Consider the following 22,461-nt stretch of genomic DNA (forward strand, 5'->3'; position numbering starts at 1 on the left):
CAACCCGCCCTAATAATGCACTGCATGGCTATGTTCACATGAAAATTTTTTCCTTACCATTTATTTTTTTTTTTTAAAGCCATCTGTAATTTTGAGTTCAAAATGGTGTCAGTCATTTCACGCTTTGGACACCCATCATTATAAAAACTGCTGTTAGTACATTATTCTAGTTCAGGTGGAATGATTGCCTTTTGCGTGTATTGAAAAAAGAAAAGTCCATTGAATTTTGAAGTAAAAACATTGAAAGTACGATGAAAAAAAAGTGTGTGAGCAACTAAAAAATACTGTGCTTTGATAGCAAAAAAATCCCTGAATTATTGTCATGATCATTATTTTGATTTTTAATACACTGTGTGCATTGGGTGGCTGTCTTTCCATTGACTTTGATGCATCCGATATATGTCAATAACGGATAGAGAAGAGCAAACCGAACCAGAGGAACCCTGGTTTGTTTCAACTTTCACCAAAAGTTTTGTTCTAAAACAAACTGAACTTTTGGCTTGGTTCGATAGAACCTTTTGCAAAATGGCGGTGTAACTTTTTTTTCAGAGTTTTTAGGACAGCTGGTGCTGCCACTTCCAGTTGACTGTTGTTTTAGGTCCCTCTGGGACAATAGATTTCCCCTCATAGTGCTGCCACTTTGAAGTGTCCACTGCTGTCCTTAAAGAATGTATAATTTTATGCCACTGATCTTTCAGTGTCTACTGGTGTCTATAGAGAAAACGTAAGTATACGTCATTGATCCACCAACGTCCACTACTGATAGTAGTCCTGGGAGATAATGTAAGTATACGCTGCTGATCCACTAACGTCCACTGCTGTCAAAAAAGAAAACTTAATTTTATGCCACTGATCCATCTTCCCATCAGTTTTAACTATCTTCCCTGTCCCTGCTGAAGAAAAGCAGGCCCAAACCAAGATGCTGCCACAACCATGTTTGACAGTGGGGATGGCGTGTTGAGGGTGATGAGCTTGGTGCTTTTATGCCAAACATGTTTGGTGTGTCTCCCAGGTGGTTTGTGGAAAACTTTAAGCAAGACTTTTTATAGATATCTTTGAGAAATGGCTTTCACTCTTCCATAAAGGCTAGATTTGTGCAGTGTACGGCTGATTGTTGTCCTATAAACAGACTCTCCCACTTCACCTGTAAATCTCTGAAGTTCATCCAGAGTGATTATGGGCCTCTTGGCTGCATCTCTGATCAGTCTTCTCCTTGTTTGAGATGAAAGTCTAGAGGGATGGCCGGGTCCTGGAAGATTTGCAGTGGTCTGATACTCCTTCCGTTTTAAAATGATCACTTGCACAGTGCTCCTTGAGATGTTTAAAGCTTAGGAAATAATTTTTTTATCCAAATTTGGCTTTATACTTCTCCACAACAGTATTTCGGACCTGCCTAGTGTGTTCCTTGGTCTTCATGATGCTCTCTGTGCTTTAAACAGAACCCGGAGACTCTCACAGAGCAGGTACATTTATACAGAGACTTGATTACACACTGCTGGATTATATTTCTCATTAGTCATTTAGGACAACATTGGATCTTTCAGAGATCTCATCACACTTTTGGAAGGAGTTTGCTTTCCAGGGGCCGAATAATATTGCACTCCCTACTTCGCAGTTTTTTATTTGTTGAAAAAGTTTAAAATATCCAATAAATTTTGTTCCATTTCATGATTGAGTCCGCCTTGTTGATCCTTCACAGAAAATTCACAATTTCATATCTTTATGTTTGAAGCCTGAAATTTGGCAAAAGGTTAAAAAAAAATTTCAAAGGGGCAAAATACTTTCTCAAGGCCTTGTAGTTATCATTTTGCTTCTGTTCAAATCAAGCCTTTTTGAAAAGTTTGCTCATCTCTAATAACGGTTGTCATTTTAAAAAGAAAAAGAGGACACTTTTTCTCTCTTTTTTTAACAAAAAAAAATAGTAAGGATTGTACTCACCAACTTTACAGTAAAAAAATATGGCTTTATTGGACATTTGAGTAGCAGGGGAGAAAGGAAATGGGTGACCACAGTTTCACGGTAAGACGCTGTAAGTGTGAGTGCCGTCCTTACTATCTAAATATTTATTTGGAAAAATAATGTTTTGAAGTTGGAGATGGGGAAGGGGTCAGTGCTGCAGAACAGGGAGACAGCACTCATCCATCACTCATCAATCCTTTGGTAAAAAAAAACTCATGCCAAAATTAGAGTGTAACAAAAAAAAGAAATATTCTGAACAATTATAAGCTTTCACGTATGGATGTGACACAGAGTTATTTTAAATTAGCACAGAGCACCAAAACTTGCCCCTCTACACATAAAATGTAACAGAAAATGGCTAAAAAAAAATAAAAGATTATTCTGTACAATTATAAGCTTTCACGTATGGGAGCAGCCTGGACATGACCCAGAGTTTTTTTTTTTTCAACCTTGCGTAGAGTGCAATAAACTGTCCTGCAACAATTTTTATCTAACAGGAACTCAACTAAGCCAACACTGGGGTATACAGTATGTTTATAAAGTATTATGTATGTCAGCAGTCAGTACTTAACAGAGTCTCTTTTTTTTAAATGGAACACAGAGTGCAAGGTGCCCTGTGACAATTTGAATGTAACACGAAATGGACCAACACAGGTGTATACAGGAGAATTATAAACTGTCTCTCTAAGTAGTGATGTGCTGGTAGTCTGATGTGCTGGTAGTCTATGCACAGTATGGACTGAGCTATATGCTGTGCTGTGTAGTAGCCCTAACAAGGGTATTTGGCGTCTTGTCTGTCTAAAAATATGTGAAAATCCTTACTGTCCCTACTTCAAGATCAATCTCTCAACTTGTCCTGCAAGAATTAGAATGTAGGTGCATTGATCCAGTGAAGCCTATTTTTCACAATAAACAGCAGCTACCTGTCTGTCTATGAGCATAAAGAACTGATGTGCTGGTTGCCGGCCTATTCACTGTCTATTAAGAGCTATATGCTGTGCTGTGTATTGTAGTAGCCTGGCTACAATCAGCTAAAATCCTCACTGTCCCTACTCCAGGATTTCTCCTTCAGTAGGTTCACAGGCAGACTCCATGTGCAGAACGCTGATAACACTGATCAATGCTATGCTGTTGTAAGAGTCACAACAGGGCCATTTTAATAATAATTATTTGCAACCAAAAAAATGAAAAATTAGAAATTCTTTGTAAACTGACCTATAAAATAACAGTATCATGTCACTTTTACTGTAAAGTTACAAAATTGCAACCGCAATTTCACCTATTTTTATAAATAATATTTTTGGGGTTCCATCTAACATATTATGTTAGATTGAAATGCGCTATTACAAAGTACAATTGTTCTTGAAAAAAAAACAAGCCCTTACAAGGCCCTTCAGGTAGAAAAAGGAAAGTGCTATAGCTCTTAGAATGCGAGGAGGAACAAATGAAATGCAAGAATAAAAATTCCCCTGGTCCTTTACGCCATTTTGGGCGGTGTCATGAAAGGGTTAAAAGACTTACTTCATTTACATGTTTGTTTTGGTTGTCAGTCAAAAGAAAATTTTTATGGCTGATTTCTTTGTCATCCCAATATCAATGACTATACATAGTGTTCATAATTACTTTCCTAGCAAAGATAATTGGTAAACATGGGAGTTGCATTTCATTAGGCGGCATGATTAAGTGTTGCCATGAAATTATTTAGTGTAATGTGACTGCTAGATGCAGAAACTCTCTCAGGAAACAATTAGTATGCAATTATTGTGGGAATTTCAAGCAAAACAAACCAGAACAATAAAATATTTAATCCAAACATGAATATATTGGAAAGGAACAGGTTGGATGTTATGGCACCCATCAATTCCGTAGACGTAATGCCTTTATATTATGAGAGAGAGAAAACATATTGCACCAAAGTTTATTTTGGAAAAAAAAAAAAAAAAAAAAAATATATATATATATATATATATATATATATATATATCTCTTATTGCCTGATTAATGAAAACATTAATTGAATTAAGTAAAATAATAGAAATCTGCATATACCATAGCCAACTTAAGTGGTAGACTCCAATGTTTCTCCAGCAAGTACAAATCATTGCATCAAAATAACAAATGTTCAAGTAAGGAGTGATAAATGCTGTTATGGATGATAATTACTGTTTCATATAATTCAATATAATGCTTCATGGAATTCCATAAGTGCATTTATATTTATAAACAGCAACCTTATATTTTCTTTTTAGTCCAAACTAACTAACCTTTTCTCAATTACCTAGAAATTTGTCTTCTAAAGAATTATCAACTTTCTAATTCCATTTCTCATTATTTTATAGCTTGACAGATGTGTCTTTCTAAAAGATTGGTTTTCCCCATTACAGATTCACACTTTTCTCGTCTCCTGTAGAGTTATTCACCTTGTCATCAGTTGATCTTCTGAAGCCTACTTTTCTCTTATCAAACATTCACATAGCAGCAGGCAGTTTGGTGAATTTATACAGTATAAGTAGAAAAGTCAATGGTTGCATATACATTACAATTTCATCTGATTACCACATCACTCTATGAAAGGTCTTATACACACTGTGCACCCCAAAAGGCTATGGAGCTATAAACAATTTGCGTGCTGCTGTATAATTCCACAGTACATCACCATATTCTTTCCTGCAAGCGAGGCCTCTAGGGAAGAATTTATCTGTCATATGGCACCCATTTATTTCACAAATTCATGATAATGTCAGAGAAAAATCCTGGTATGCCTGTGCATAAAAACTAAGCCAAACAGTGAAGCAATATGGGCCCATATATTTTTTTAAGTTTTTGTATGAATTGCTACAAGACTAATCCATAATTTTGCTAAAACCTCAAATTTTATTTCTATACAGTATATTTTGTTGTAAATATATGTTAGAGAATATATATTGCTAATTGAAAAATGTTAATAACATATATATGTTCAGCTTAGGCTATGTTCCCACTACATTTTTTATGTAAACTGACGAAGCTTACCCTATTGTGATTAAAAGATTCCTCCATATATAACCAGTTTGCCTTTGTGATTACTGCTAGCCTCATTTTTGCATAATATTTATATACATACGTTTTTGCAATAATATTGATGCTAAGCCCCTGCAACCAAGTGTGCGCCCCTGGCTATTTTTCTATGTATCTGTGCATAGTACCTAGTGAAGTATATTGTGTATTTTATTAATCGAGTAGATTTATAAATAAAATACATATTTTTGTACAATATTGTTTTGTTAATCATTATGTAGGTTATATACATCCAATGTAACTGAACTACTTCATGGGAATATTTGAAAATATTGAACCTTGCCTCTTTTCAGGGTAAAATATACAATTCCATATTCCATAAGGGTTGGGATGCCCTGTAAACTGGAAATTAGAGACGCAATGCAATGATTTGCAAATATAATGGACACAGATTTCAAATTTAATTAACAATTAAAAATATGGCAGATGATAAAATTGGAAACATTTTACCATGCCATAAAGAATGTACTCATTTATAACCTGATGGCAGCAATATATACAGTATATATAAAGTTGGGGCAGGGTTATGTCTACAATTGTGTTCCTGTCACTTTGTAACACTTTGTAAACATTTGGAAAGTAAGGAGACCATTTGCTGGAGTTTGAGAAGAAGAGTGTTGCCCCATTCTTGTCAGATGTAGAATTCTAGCTGTTTAACAGTCCTGTAATGTCTTTGCTAGATTTTTTGTCTCATGGTGGACAAAATGTTTTCTATGGGTACAAACACACACAATGTATTCGCAGCGGATTCACAGCTTGCCCATGCACTTCAATGGTCTGACAAACTTGGTCATCCCACTGCGAGTATGTCAAACTTTGCGCCATTAACCCCCGTGGCCTGAGAAGATACTGTACCGGGTCCCCGCTCCATCTTGCTTCGGGGTCTCCCTGCAGCCAGCCCAATGGTGCACTGCGGTAGCAGGAAATCCGCTGTGGATACGTTGTGTGTGTTTGTACCCTATTACTGAAAGGTCTGACCTGTAGTCAGGCCAATCCAACACCCAAATTGTTCTTCCACAAAGCCATGCAGTGATGGATACAGTATGTGGTTCACTATTGTCTGGATAAGAACTTTCAATATTCTAAAACCTCTATATACTGTTCACCACTGTTCACCTTTTTAGATGTATAGGCTCTACACAGCATAGGAAATAATGCTAACCTATACCATCAGAGATGCAGGCATTTCAACTGTGTGCTAATAACAAGCATGCCATCCATGGTTTCCAGAATTTCAAAACTTAGATTCCTCTGATCACAGAACAATTTTTCATTTTGTCTCAGTCTATTTTAAATGAGCTTTGGCTCTAAGAAGATAGAGGAATTTCTGAATCATGGTGACATATGTCTTATTCTTTGCATGAATGATGCGGCTTTAGCTTTAATTTGTGAATTGAACAGTGAACTGTCTTCTCAGACAATGATTTCTAGAAGTATTTCTGAGCCCATGCAGTGACAAGGGTGTCTGATTTTAATGCAGTGCTTTCTGAGGGTCCTTGGATTACAAGCATCCCATATTGACTGTCAGCCTTGTCCCTGCATTTGATGATTTTTGTATTATACATGGTGGGAAATTAAAAGTCATGGCAATTTTACATTGAGGAACATTTTTTTCTAAAAATTGTTAAATTAAACAAAATTTAGATGTAGTTTCTCACTGATTGGTGACCATCTTTGCTTGTAAAAGACTATCTCCCATTTTTTAAATGCACTGTAAATTTTTGGTATTATACCTTACTTTCAACATCTGATATGTGTTCTATACGCTATTGTGAATAAAATGCATTCTGTTTTATTTACATTTTACAGTGTCCCAACTTTATTGAAATTGGGGTTGTAATATAGATATAATTTAATGTAGTATATAGAGAATATGGCAAAAAAAGTAAATAAAGTCAATTGTCAGTAAAGGTTGGAATCTTCATGACACTATTTTTTCAAGGCACAATCTTCACACAATTTAAAAGATGCAAGGTTCTATTTGAAAATAACTCAATAGTAAAAGAGACTGAGCAGATGTTTGACTTTCATAAATCGGATATTCAAGCAAAATAGTGTAATGGTGTGTTTTAAGGAGTGTTTTTCTGGGACTGAATCAAGGTGTGCATAAATAGAACTGACTTCACTCGAAAAAATGGAGGCTGTTTGACTAAAGTAATATAATAGAAATGATATCACTATAAAATATAATGCAAATATTATTTATGATTAGGCTTATTATTTCTATTGTTGTAGAGGTGAAGTCTAAGAGTCATGGCTACATATTTCTTTTTGAATTGGGGGTGGTCGTGAAGGGGTTTGGCTATTCTTCTTTGATAAAAAGCAGTTTAAAGTGTTGGGGGTTAAAATAAATGTACCCAAAATAATAAACTGCACCACATTTGGAATTCCTTGATTCTGTTGTTTGGGTCCCCTGCCAAATATCTGTTTACATTTGAGAAGTCTCATAAGCAGTGACAAACCTACGGTTGATATCCCACTGTATATGATAATAATGGGCTGATCCATTAACTTGACAGCATAAAGTGGGCAGATACTGCCTAACAGAGGTCATAAGACTGTGGTGAGAACCAATCCAAATTCTCCTTGAGGAGAGCATGATAAAGATGAAAAGAAAGGCTATCTCTTTCTATCAGTGTCAAGCCACACTGACTTGAAGGAAAAGCCGCCTTTCTAAGGAGGGGTGCGGAAAATACTTTGCATATTTTTTCTTCTAGGAACAGGGATAATTTAATTTGAATTGTAATTCACAGCCATAAGACAACAATATAATGTCTAGCAAAGTTTTTTTTTTCTTTAGTGCCCCTTTAAGCAATTGAGAAGGCATTATGAACAGCTGTGGCACCATGACTGTCATTTCTTTAAGATGTACGAATATTCTTCCTTTTTTGCAGGCAAACTAAGCAATTTGATGTAATTTACATACCCATACTGTATATTGGTTCCATAATTTTCACTGAAATATGCTTAAATGAAAGTCACACTTGATAATAGCAGAAGAAAAAAAACATTCAGAATGGGCTGTTTGGCTGTGACTATACAAATCATTCAAATAGTCACACACCAGTAACAATTGCACAACCACCTTCTAGGAGCTCTGCTACACTCCATATAACCTCCATAGATTGTAATAATAGGAGGGGGCACCAATCTTCATAAACAACTTAATGCATGACTTACAGACCACTGTTTTTCCGTTCTTCTCATTCCCAGGCTAATGATGTTAAACTCAGGAAAATTTCCGCGGAATTCCGTCAGCTGTCCACCAGCACGTCTGGGCGCCTTTCCGCCGGCCCAATAGACACCATTCTATGGGCCGGCGTATTCCGCTATATGCTGAAAGAAGTGTCATGTCCGTACGTGTGGACAGCTGACGGAATTCCCGCTGACATATTTCGCGAGAATTCCTCAGTCTGAACCCACCCTTACACAGAATTTGTTTTTAACAGGTTGTATAAGCCAAGTTTAGTAGAAATTGTATTTTGCAATGTGATACAGAGGAAAAGTTTTCTTCTGATGTTTTTTATTTGAAAAAAATAAAAGCTTACATTACAGAATTTAAGAAAACAACTAAACGAAATGTAATAAATGATTTTTTTTCCCAATCCCTGCCAACAATTCCAAAATACAAACCAATTTTCCCAATAAACAGAAAAAATGATTAGTCTGAGAAACAGAAAAATCTATTCATACTTAGAATGTGGCATTAAATGTAAAGTTACATCTGCCCTGTTACAGAGGAAGATCAACAGCATTTACAAATGCAATTAACTGGATGAAATTTAAAAATATTCTTCACACACAGTGGAAAAAATCTGAGTGGAAATTGACTTGCTGGGCGGATTGAGGCTATGGTCACAAGTAGTTCAATAAAAGCTAAATACAACTGCAATTCTGAGTAAAAAATAACAATGGGGGAAATTTATTGTTGAATATAATAGCTGTTATTTTTCTATCTGGTTTTAGAGATTTGTATTTCTCCTTGTGCTTGGTGAATTTATCAAAAATTACGCATGGCTTAAAAAATTTTTGTCAAATGTATTTATCCAGTCTGGCCTCTACCATTGGGTGAAAATGTTTGCGCACATCATAGTTAAGACGCAAATTCTGTATTGTGCGAACATTTAGGTGACACAAAACAGACAGATTTTCAAACAATTATTCACACATCAAATACTGGTTTATAAATACCAAACCAAAAGATGGGCGCAACCAACATTTACTCACCGATAAATTGGAGGAAAGCCCTTGGTAAATGTCCCCCAATGTGTTAACAGATGAAAAAAAATGGCTGTATTTTGCAAAAACAGTTGGTAAATAATAACCAATATTTGCATGGTCATAATCAATTATGCTTGTTATTCTATACGGTGTGTACATTGCTGGCCAATTTTTCATTGCCTTCAAAGCATATAGTATTGAAAATATGACTGTATTTTGACCCAGAAATTAAAGCCGTATTTTTGTATTATTTTACAGTGTGTGAACATATTCTTAAAGGGAATGTCCAGGCTTAGAAAAACATGGCAGCTTTTTTTTCCCCCAGAAATAGCACCACTCCTGTCTCCAGTTTGAATGTAAGTTTTGCAACTCAGTTCCATTGAAGTAAATAAGCCTAGTTTCAAAACCACACACAACCCGGAGATAAGAGCTTCATAACAACAGCCGTATTTGCGCAAACAACGGCTGTTATTTGTAGTTATAAAATACGGCTGTGATTTTTACATAGTGTGAACATTGCCTTATGCTGTTTCTTGAAGAAAGTGGCCATGTTTTTCTAGCCCTAGACAATCTCTTTACAATGCAGGGCATGTCAGTTTTATTGTTGGAAATGCTGTGGATTTATTGGGTATTATCCCCATTGACTTCAATAAGGAAGTTCAATAAGGAAATCTGCTTTAAATCTACAATGTAGCGATTCTTGTTGTAAAAATTCTATAGATCCAGAGCAAAATCCACAAATGTTTATTTTTTAAACACAATCGCCCAAATTTCTTAAACTGTCTGAGGATGAAAACTGTCTGATTTGCCTAGAGCAACCAATTATAGCTTATTTTTTTCTTACTCAAATTGCTGATTTGTTACTATAGACAATTCAGTCAGTTTTTGTCCTCAGACAGGTGTTATGTCTGGACTAGGGATGGTCCGAACGCTCGGCATCAGATTCCCGCTGTCTGCCTGCTCCGTGCAGCGGGTGGATACAGCGGGAGGACCGCTTGGAAAACTGGGATACAGCCTATGACTATGGCTGTATCCCAGTTTTCCAGGCGGTCCTCCCGCTGGATCCGCCCACTGCACAGAGTGAGCAAACAGCAGGAATCATTACCGAGGGTTCGGGTTTGTACAAACCTGAACCGAACTCAGTTCGGACCATCCCTAGTCTGGACCATTAGGCAGATAAATAAAAATTGTCAGTGTAAATTAAGACTAAATAGTTTAAAATGTGCTGTGCCAGATTCGTCACAATGGCTCAGGCTGTTTGAAAGTCTGGTATATCTTTAGACTAATCTAAATTTTTACCTTAATCAGTTGGTTTACTTTCACTCCAAAAATGAGCATTTTTGAAACATAGTATCAAATTTAATCTACTCCCTGTATTTTGAAGCCACACCCATTTCACTAAGCCACACCCTCTTACCGGGACAGGATGCAAAAGGGCCCAAATAGTGTTTAAAGGGAAACTGGCAATTAGAAAAGACATTCCAAACTATAGATTTAAATTTCCTTGTCATGCCTCTATGATACTTCAGAGCAACTATAAATAAGTAGAAAATAAACAAAATAATAAGTTTAGACCCATGTGACTATTAACTGGATTGTCAGAGAAACTGTAAAGCCATTTTTCTCTGGAATGGTTGGGTCAATTAAGAGTCATGGTACCCTGCTTCCTAATGATAGTAACATTTTGTGAGGGTTGCCTACAGGTCCTTTTTAAAACACTTTAAAAAGTCTTCTAAGACAGCGTTTTGTTGCAAATAGAGATGAGCTAACTTGTGAAAAGTTTGGTTTGGCAGGTTTGCCAAACTTTTTCGTAAAGTTCGGGTTTGTGCCGAACTGAACTTTAACAATCCATTCATTATCCTTACATGTCCATACTCCCCCAGGGTTCTTCTTCTCAAGTCTGGTCTGGTCTTCTCTGGTGAAGGCCAATCACAGGCTACTGGGATGAAATAGCACTGCGGCCTGTGATTGGCTGAGCGGGCTGTCACTCCTAAAACAGTCTGTGATTGACTGAGGGGGACTTCACCGGAGAAGATGACGGGACCAGATTGAAGAGCCACAAAAAGACACCAAGGGAGCGCAGACAGGTGAGAATAACTTTTTTTTGTTGTTTTTTATATTCTGTATATATATATATATATATATACGTGCAGCCGCCTTTTCCAAACCTATCTGAACACTTCAAAAAGTTTGGTTCGGCAGTGAATCAAACTTTTTGAAAAATTCAGAACGAATCTGGGTTTGGTTCATCTCTAGCTGCAAACTTGTGTAACTTTTTGCACAGTTTTATTTATCTCTTCCATTGATTTTTGTTTATTTTATTTCACTTACATAATTACAGTTGAAAATGTGTATCACATCTGCACCAGAATATACATGATTTTTAGAGATGAGAGGACCGTTGGACTTTTGGTCCGATGGCATCGGCGCTCTCTCATTATGCCTTTGATCCCGGCCGCATACTTGCGCTCCCGTGAATATGCGGCCAGGATATTCCAGGGAATTCAACAGGGATTCCCTGGAATATCCTGGCCACATATTCCCGTGAACGCAAGTGTGCAGCCGGGATCAAAGGCATGATGAGAGAGCGAACTGCTTTCGGACCAAAAGTCCGAGCAGTTTGCTCATCTCTAATGATTTTGTGCAGTTTTTCTGCTATAGATTAATTTGTGCCAATGCTGTGGATTTCATGCTGAATAAAAAACAAACAAACAGAATTTATACTTGTCTGGACACAAAGACTTTTTTTGCATGAAGAAGTATATCATTGATTTATTAAACCTAAGATTTAACCTAAGGTATCAAAATACTATACACTCAAGCTTCGATTTTTTTATACTAAAATGTAATTATTTGCTAAAATATTATTGTAACTTTCTTTTTTTTAATTCTACTTCTTTTGTAGAAGAAAACACAACTTTCAAATGCGTTTGTGCTTATTTGATAAAAAATGTATTTTATTTTTTTATTGAATTTTATAGAAATTAAAGATAATTTTAATAAAAGGATGCAGTGGTACTTTTTTGTTACTTTTTTAATGTACAATATAATTTCATGGTACTTTTTCAGTATAATTTTCTATGCCAAATATAGATTTTAGTATATAAGAATGTATAAGCCTTGTCTTGTGATAAAAAGTATTTAGGCATTAGTAATAACATTTCACAATTAAACTCTTTAAATAGAGTCCTTTGTTCTTACTTTGTCCTCAACAAACGTATTCCAAAGTCTTTTCTGGTCAGTATGAAGAGAGAGTCTTTTATATCCTCAAGGTTTGTTTGTATGAATAATTTAAATAAAGCAGTCTTCACAATATGAGTCTTTATAGGTAGAGATATCCAACCCAGTATACAAGGTTAAATAACAAGAATGATGTTGGAAAAAACACTCTGGAGTAGGAGTCTAATTCTTGAAGGTCTATATGTATCCGACCTCTTCTCCACGAGCCTGATTTACATTCATCATAACAACAAAAGAAGCTCTGACAGTCTTTACCATCCAGACACTCATAGACACAAGCTTCTTCAAATTCTTGCCAGTACATGGCATTGTTCAAAGTGATGACAGTTGGAGGGGGTCTCATATCCAGTACAGAATAGTTCTTTAAAAAATAAGGAAAAAAACAAACAAGATTAAATATTATTTCAATCATAAATAGCAATTTAATCAATTGCCACTTTAAATTATATAAACTGACTTTACACATCAAAATTGAAATCACATGAAATCCACTCAATTTCAACATTGTGTGAACAGATCCTTTCTGTGTTTCTAATCCACTCCTGGTTTTGGTTGCAATATGAGGACCACAATACTGACTGAAATATACGTAGTGTGAACCCAGCCTTAATAAGCATTCATATGGTTGGCATTATACATAAAGCATTAAAAAAATTTAGATCATACAATTAAAAATACTAAAATTAGTATGGCTCTGGAATGGAAGAGCACCCATTAGATAACCAAGATAGAGAAATTCCACCATAAGAGTGGGTTCACATTGAGGAATTCCCGCAGATAAACTCAGTGGAATTCCGCCGGCTGTACGCGCTCACGGACACGCTCCTTTCCGCTGGCTCCATAGACACCATTCTATGGGCCGGCTGATCCCGCATTCCGCCGAAAGAATTGACATGACAAGTTTGTAATCCCATTAAAATTTTCAGAATTAGAACTTTGACATAAAACTAAATCAGATTTGTCCTAAAAATAGATAAAAGGAAAGGAAAAAAAATATTTGGACTTGGTCGTTTATTTATTAAGGGAAATGATCCAGAATCATATATACTGTACATGAGTGGCAAAAGTTTTTATTAGAGTATCTGGCATAACCCCTTTTGTGTAGCAATACCTGCACATAAAGATTTCTGGTAATTTTTAATCAGTCCTGCAAGTGATTTTGGAGACATTTTAGCCCATTGCTGCATACTAAACAGATTGAAGTCTGTTATATTTGTGGGTTTCCTCTCATAAACTGCTCGCTTCATGTCCTTTCACAACTGTTTGATTGGACTAAGGTCAGGACTTGGACTTGAACATTCCAAAGCTTGAGGCTAGGTTTACACACAGTAAAACAAAAGCTAAATACAGTCGTAATTTTAAGTGAATATAAAACAATGTGTGAACAGATGAAAAAAGGCTATATTTTGCAAAAGCAGGGGGAAATGATGAGCATGTTCATTATTTGGACAGATCAATTACGTGAGTTATTCTATACAGTCTGTGCACATTTGGGTAATTTCCCATTTGACTTCAACCAGCAGGTGAAGATTTGGATCATGATTTACGCTTGTGAGCAGGCAAAATAATGATAAATGAGGCTCCTTACCACCTTGCCGCACCCCTGAGCCCCACCTGGCCGCAAGCAGGTCAAGCAGGGGATATGGCAGGTGTATGCAAGGGAGAAGGGGCGAAACTGCGCCTTCTTCCTGGCGTAAACCCTTGCCGTACTTTTTGTATGTGTCCCTCAAACTGTGATTTTGCAGGGGTTCCCAGTAGTTGGCACCTGCCAGTAAGTGACTGATGAGCTATGTATGATCCTCATGTATGATGAATGATTCTGTTAATAAAAAAAAGAGAAACTCCAGGTTTTCACATTAAAAAATCAGGGCTAAAGACACCAAAAATGTACTAGAGAAACGTCCAATGAATTACAGAAATGCTATGAATGTGTTTTACTAATGTTATATGAAAAGGGGTTCCAACATCAAGATTACGGTCTCATGCACATGAAAAATCTCCAAAAATGTCCATGGTCGTAGTTTTTATGTTATCTTTCTAAGGCATTCTTTCAATTCATATCAGCCATATAAAGCTGGAAATTATAGGAAAAAAAAATCTGATCATCGTTCGTCAGATTAATCTATTATGAAACTATTCTTTCTTGGAAGCATTTTTTATTTTATTTTTTTTTTGGGGGGGGATCTCTCTATGGTGGTGTAAGAAGGCACCATAAAGTAGCACTGTGTAATTATTAATCTGTTGTATACAACCAGAGGGACTGGATCTTTTGCAAAGCCTCTAAGTATGACTCCTTACAATAAACATATACACTAGCTAGCCAGAAAGAAAATCAATCATTCAATTTTACATTGTGTGAGTGAATCCAATTATAGATTATCATATTATTTGCTACAGACATAGATATGATGCATGCCATACTTGATATCTGACCCTGTCAAAACATTTTCTTCCAAACATATTGACCAATACCTACAACCTATTTTTATCTTACAACCAGAGCTCAATAACTGTGCTCATACAAAATAACAAAAGGAAATATCTCCCATCTAATAAATTATTCATGCACACTAGGAAAATGTAATTTATTTATTAGAACTCTGGGTTTAAAGCATTTGAAGAGATATGTTAGTGTCTAGTTAAGCACTAGGAGCTATACTGTTTTATAAATATTTCAGCAGTTACTCAGGGATATTGTTTAAGCTGTTAGGACTTTCTCTCAAATAACAATAATTAATTACTATACCATACTGTTATTGATTCTCACTCACACAGCTGAAAATTGGTAGAAAAGGGAGGTATGGGACTTAATGATTCCGAAGCTGCTAATATATACACAGTATTTATAACTTGTTTACCTCCAAATGTAGGCTCAGGATTTGCTGCAGGGATTTATATGTAAAAGACTTTTTTCAGCCAAGTGTTAAATGTTAGGAAACTCTGAAATGTTATTCTTGCAATTTGTTAAGGGGTTATCCTTATGTTCCCCCTTATGTTGCCGCATTCAGTATTGCCCCATCATTTTAGATGCGGAAAGAAGTCATAATAAGGATGGAATCGTACTGCCATAGGGGCCTGCAAAGGGTATTCAGCCACCGAGGTTTGCTAGTCAAACGGCAAAGAGGCCTGAAAACTCCATGTAAAAAGCCATGTAACAAGGACCAGATAAGCCTGTACACTGCAGACAGAGTTTAAAGGAGAAGTCTGGTGACTTTTAAAATTAAGCAGCTGGCAGGGGAAGGGGGGAATTTGATAACAAGTTAACAAGTACAAATTTTCCTCTCCCCGTGCCCGCAGTTAGCAGCGGGACTGGCCTAAGGCCCTGACACGTTATGGCCCGGCTGATAGACTGGCCACTCCAGGGACGCTACTTCAGTCACTGATTGGCTAAGCAGCCAGTCCATCAGCCATGACAGGACTCCCCACCCCCCAAGTCATGGCGTCATCATAACTTGGGGTAAAATGCCTTCCAGAGGGGGTTCCAAGGCCAGTTCCGACGTTCATCGTGGGCACGGGGAGAGGTAATTTTCCTCTTATTATTAAATTCTTGCCCCTGCCGGTTGCCGGATTATAAAAATCACCAGACTTCTCCTTTAAAGAACCTGACGTGCTTTATAGCCAGGCCCAATTGTAGCTGTCAGGAGAAAAGCTGGAGAGCTTGTAAATAGAGTAAGAGACTTAACAAGCCATTGATGGGTTATTGTAGGCTGTTTAATTGCTATTACACAGAGAATGACCAGCAATTATTGTAATATTTACTGGTCCGAGAGCTTTTGGTGGTTTCTTGATCCAATATAGCAGATGACAATAATACAGAATTGTTTAAGAGCTCGTTTGTCTACAGCAGTCAAATGGAAAAATGAAATGGTCATTATTGATCACTACTTTGTGATCAATAATAATATTTATTTATATAGCGGCAACAGATTTAATGATTTCATCCTTCTATCGATTTTGATGGTGGATTGCAAAGTATAATAAAGCCATTACTAAAAGCATTGCAGACTATTATCTGAGCATATATATACACTCACCGGCCACTTTATTAGGTACACCTGTCCAACTGCACGTTACCACTTAATTTCTAATCACATGGCGGCAACTCAGTGCATTTAGGCATGTAGACATGGGCAAGACAATCTCCTGCAGTTCAAACCGAGCATCAGTATGGGGAAGAAAGGTGATTTGAGTGCCTTTGAACGTGGCATGGTTGTTGGTGCCAGAAGGGCTGGTCTGAGTATTTCAGAAACTGCTGATCTACTGGGATTTTAACGCACAACCATCTCTAGGGTTTACAGAAAATGGTCCGAAAAAGAAAAAAACATCCAGTGAGCGGCAGTTCTGTGGGCGGAAATGCCTTGTTGATGCCAGAGGTCAGAGGAGAATGGGCAGACTGGTTCGAGCTGATAGAAAGGCAACATTGACTCAAATAGCCAACAGTTACAACCAAGATAGGCAGAAGAGCATCTCTGAACGCACAGTACGTCGAACTTTGAGGCAGATGGGCTACAGCAGCAGAAGACCACACCGGGTGCCACTCCTTTCAGCTAAGAACAGGAAACTGAGGCTACAATTTGCACAAGCTCATCGAAATTGGACAGTAGAAGATTGGAAAAACGTTGCCTGGTCTGATGAGTCTCGATTTCTGCTTGAACATGACAATGAGTTCACTGTACTCAAATGGCCTCCACAGTCACCAGATATCAATCCAATAGAGCATCTTTGGGATGTGGTGGAACGGGAGATTCGCATCATGGATGTGCAGCCGACAAATCTGCAGCAACTGTGTGATGCCATCATGTCAATATGGACCAAAATCTCTGAGGAAGCTTCCAGCACCTTCTATGCCATCATCTATGCCACAAAGAATTGAGGCAGTTCTGAAGGCAAAAGGGGGTCCAACCCGTTACTAGCATGGTGTACCTAATAAAGTGGCCAGTGAGTGTATTTTTTTTACTTCTAGAAATAAAAAGTACAATACTTTATCAATAAGAACTCCACAATCAACAGATCTCAATAAAGTCACACACAGGGGATTAATATTCTCCTTGAGAGCACCCCAAAGGGGCATATATGTAGTGCTCCATTGGGAAAAATGCAAATGAAAAGTAGCTCTCCTCTGGAATAAATAAAACTTGGTCTCTGGTGCTACTTATTGGAGGTAGCATTTCTGCAAGTCAATACCAAAGGCACATATAGCAATGGGTAAGCAGAAACATAGTAAATCTAGTGCAATTTTAAGCCATGTATCCTTTACATTCTTGTCACACTTGTGCTAACAAACATCAGTGCTATATGCAAGTATTGAATAAATGTCACTAAGAGGTGTAACTCCACAGAAAATTACTCCCATGTCATTCCTTTCTGAAAAGCATTATACTCTTGTTACCTGCTCCTGCAAACAACTTCTCAATTACCAGCACATTCAGCTCAATACGCAATCTCAGTAAGCTCTTACAGTGGTTAGCCTTAACTCAATATATACTTTCATGTCAGGGTTAACTCCTTAATGTTACTGTTTCCAGAGTTCCTAGTTTTGTTGGTATGAGCTACTTAAAAGTATTGGATGTGATTCATAAATTTGATGCATGCTCTCTGCTAAATGTTTCACAATTAACTCCAGCTCCATACTTTGTTCTACTACAAATGTGCATTGCTGAAAATAAATAAAAAGCATAAGTAAAACAAAAACATTAAAACAAAACCTGCTCTGGAGATCTCCTGAGAAATTTATATTGCTTTAGGTTAAGCAAAAAAATTAAAAATAAAATCTATCTATCTATCTATCTATCTATCTATCTATCTATCTATCTATCTATCTATCTATCTATCTATCTATCTAAAGACTGCAGACAAGCGCCTGTGATGCAGGGAGTCACAAATAAGTTTATCTATATAGGTTTGTAGTACTCCGCTTCAGCTAACAGATAAGGTTTCCTGCTGCTTAACAAAGACTATGATAAAACTGACTGATCAGATGGAATTTATTAAAGTAATTTTATAGAAAAAAACGTCTAGACCACACTTAGCCAACATTTATTGCAGAGCTCAAGATAGAAGAGCAATATGTTCTAGAAATAGACCAGAGATATTCAATGTACATTGCTGCTTATGTTAGCACAATAATTAAGTTTATAAACCTCTTTTTTAGCCCTTTTGTTTTTTATATAGTATATAGACATAAAAAGAACTCCCAAAGTTTATAATTAAACTCTAGGAGTAGATAATGCATAATATTAAATAAACAATATAGCTTCTATTTTATTAGGATGATATATCTGTATTTCATTCATTTTGCTATTTAAACTATGGAAATCTAACTTATCCTAAGGGTAAATTCACACGGGCGTCTCGCATAAAAAAACCGCAGCTAATCCGCAGCTAATCCGCAATACATTTATTATTCTTATTATTATTAATACGTGTATTGCGGATTAGCTGCGGTTTTTTTATGCGAGACGCCCGTGTGAATTTACCCTTAAAGAGTCACTGTCTTGAATTTTTTTTTTCAAAAATCAATAGTCCAGGCGATTTTAAGAAACTTTTTAAATGCAGATAATGGCATATTTGCCTAATAAACCCAATGACAAACACTTTTCCCAGGTCCCCCTCCTCTCCTTTCTGTCATTCACTGCAAAAAATCAGGAAATTGTGACTTGAGAGGGGAGGGGGGAGGAGGGAGTTAGCTGGCAGCGGAGCTGGGTGACAGTGTATTCAGAGGTCAGAGAGGTCAGTGTTGACTGTCCGAGAAGATAGCCGGTGATGTATTTGTAGATTAACTCTTTGTTGTCCTGTTTTGGTGTTTTATTTCCCTCTCTCCATAGGAAAACAATAAAGACAGGGGGGAGAGCTAAATTCATTTTTCGGCTAATAAACCCAATTACAAACTTTCTTAAAATCGCCTGGGCTATTGATTTCTGCAAAAAAAATTTCTCTTTAACCCTTTAAGGACGGGGCCAATTTTCGTTTTTGCATTTTTGTTTTTTCCTCCTTGTGTTTAAAAGGCCATAGCACTTGCATTTTTCCACCTAGAAACCCACATGAGCCCTTATTTTTTGCATCACTAATTGTACTTTGCAATGACAGGCTGAATTTTTGCATAAAGTACGCAAAGCGTAAAGCATAACGATATATAACATGTATAACTTTTCTTTTACCTGTAAAAAATTCAAACCATTGTTAACAAATATACAATCCTTAAAATCACTCCATTCCAAGGCTTATAATGCTTTTATCCTTTGGTCTATGGGGCTGTGTCAGGTGTCAATTTTTGCGCAATGATATTTACTTTCTATCTGTACCTTGATTGCGCATATACGACTTTTTGATCGCTTTTTAATACATTTTTTCTTAATTTGATGCAACCAAAAATGCGCAATCTTGCACTTTGGGATTTTTTTGCGCTTACACCGTTTACCGTGCAAGATCAGAAATGTGATAAATTAATAGTTCGGGCGATTACGCACGTGGCGATAGCAAACATGTTTTTTTATTTATTTACTTTTATTTAAAATATGGGAAAAGGGGGGTGATTCAAACTTTTATTAGGGGAGGGGGCTTTTTACTAATAACAATACTTTTTTTTTTTTTTTACACATATACTAGAAGCCCCCCCTGGGGGACTTCTAGTATGTACACTTTGATCTCTCATTGAGATCTTTGCTGTATAGTAATACAGCAAAGATCAATGAGATCGGCACTCGTTTGCTTACGGCTGCTGCAGCCGCAAACAACCGAGAGCCGAGCCGGGGTCTGCGCCATCTTGGAGCGGACCCCGGCCGGCTTCAGTCACAGAGTTGGCTCCTCCAGGACAACGTCCCGGAGGAGCGATCTCCCCCACTAGACACCAGGGAACGACTGCCTCCGGTAATCGGAGGCAGCTGTCAATTTTGACAGCTGCCTTTGATTACCTTATTAGCGGGCACTGCGATCAGACTGTGCCCGCTTATAGCCGCGGTCCTGGGCTGCACACGGCACCCGGGATCGCAGCGGTTCAGCGGGGTCACCGCGCGGCCCCGCTCTGAACACCCCCTAGGGAGATATGACGTACAGGTATGTCACATGTCCCTAAGAGGTTAAGTTCCATTGTTCAAACCTAGTTATTTTATTACATGTGATACACAGGCTTTTGTGTGTGTTTCTCTAGAACAAAGATTATGGTAAAAAATGTGTGTGGAATTACTAAAAATGTCCACTCCTACCCTTGATATCTCAGCTTTTATTAAAGAGGTTTTCCCATCTGATAAAGTTATCCGCTGGACCCCATGCACCCACAATAACATGGAACCCACAATAACAGGTATCCCAGTCTCATTTTATAATAGAGTGGCAGGTTATGCTGTTACCCCCAGATAAAGAACTGTGATTGTGTGTATATACATATATTTATACAATCTATCACTGAATTGTAGAAAACTTTAAAACTTTAATCTTTATTGGGTTATTTTAAAATAAAAAACCTTTTAACACACGTGATTCACCTCCTCTTATTTCTCTAAACCGGCCACCATCATTTTCTAAATATCCTGGCCTCCGCACAAATAACGCATCATGTAAACAGTAGTTCATATATTGCAACAGTCTCTCGGTCGTTTGGCAGCTTTTATATGCACTATCCCCATAATCCTTTTATGTGCTCCATAGTACAAAATGAGCTTTGTAAACAACAGACCTTTGTGCAAATATCCATATATGACTCTAAAAATTTTTACTTTCCTTTTTGTTGGTATATTATATTTTCTCAGAGCCGTACGCACATGTACAAAAGCTGTCTGCAATCATACTGCTGAACGAGACCCCTGATGAAAAGTGGCGAAGGAAGCGGCGTCGGGTCATTACAAGAAATATACCAACAAAAAGGAAAGTAAAAAATTTTTAGAGTCATATATGGATATTTGCACAAAGGTCTGTTGTTTACAAAGCTCATTTTGCACTATGGAGCACATAAAAGGATTATGGGGATAGTGCATATAAAAGCTGCCAAACGACCGAGAGACTGTTGCAATATATGAACTACTGTTTACATGATGCGTTATTTGTGCGGAGGCCAGGATATTTAGAAAATAATGGTGGCCGGTTTAGAGTAATTAGAGGAGGTGAATCACGTGTGTTTAAAGGTTTTTTATTTTAAAATAACCCAATAAAGATTAAAGTTTTAAAGTTTTCTACAATTCAGTGATTTATAAAAGCAATTAGAAAACCTACATATTTATACAAATTCATTTTGCATATATATATCATTTATTTATATGAAATGAAAAAAATCTCTCTTTAAATTAACAAATAATTAATATATGATTATAGATATTATACATTAATGCATAAACCCATGCAAAGGTCACCATAAACAAAAACACATTAAGAAAGCTCAATTGGTGTTGTTGGTATAAGTGTTCTGGAACTAACAGCAATAGATAGCGGATAGCAACAGCTCATTTCACATTGGGCTATTACTAGAAGCATTGTACTGTAAGTAAGTAGCTGAATTCAAGGGCAACTATATTAACTGATCTGTAACGTATGCTGAAAGCAATCATGGATAATAAAAAGGTATTACACATAAAAGCATAAGGATGATAAGATTAAATACTTGGACGGATTTATAGTAAATATTGTAGTATACATCATTTCATATTATGACCTGTTTGAGCTAAACAAATAATATGACAGGGGTCAACCATACCTAAAGGTTAAAGGGGTAGTGCGGCGCTAAAAAAATTATTCACAGAATAACACACATTACAAAGTTATACAACTTTGTAATGTATGTTATGTCTGTGAATCGCCCCCTTCCCCGTGTCCCACCACCCCCGCCCGTGTACCCGGAAGTGTGTGGTGCATTATACATTACCTGATCCGTGTCGAGGCCGTCCGCCATCTTGTGCCAAACGTCATCTTCAGATGGCCGGCCGAATCGCTGCTGCCATCCCCCCTCCGCTACATCACAACTGTGCTCAGCCGCGATTGGCTGAGCACAGTTATGCT

General features: G+C 37.1%; 1 protein-coding gene across 1 annotated transcript in view; it reads right to left on the reverse strand.

Moving 5' to 3' along the window:
* Window positions 1-12,559: 12,559 nt before the first annotated feature.
* The window catches only part of GABRG3 (gamma-aminobutyric acid type A receptor subunit gamma3), a 395,342-nt gene continuing 385,440 nt past the window's right edge, over window positions 12,560-22,461 (reverse strand). The window contains exon 9 of the mRNA XM_069972388.1: window positions 12,560-12,838. Within this exon, the coding sequence (XP_069828489.1) occupies window positions 12,560-12,838 (279 nt within the window). The remainder of the gene's footprint in view (window positions 12,839-22,461) is intronic.

Source organism: Dendropsophus ebraccatus, chromosome 5 (genome assembly GCF_027789765.1).
Source record: "Dendropsophus ebraccatus isolate aDenEbr1 chromosome 5, aDenEbr1.pat, whole genome shotgun sequence".
In the NCBI taxonomy this organism is placed as follows: domain Eukaryota; kingdom Metazoa; phylum Chordata; class Amphibia; order Anura; family Hylidae; genus Dendropsophus; species Dendropsophus ebraccatus.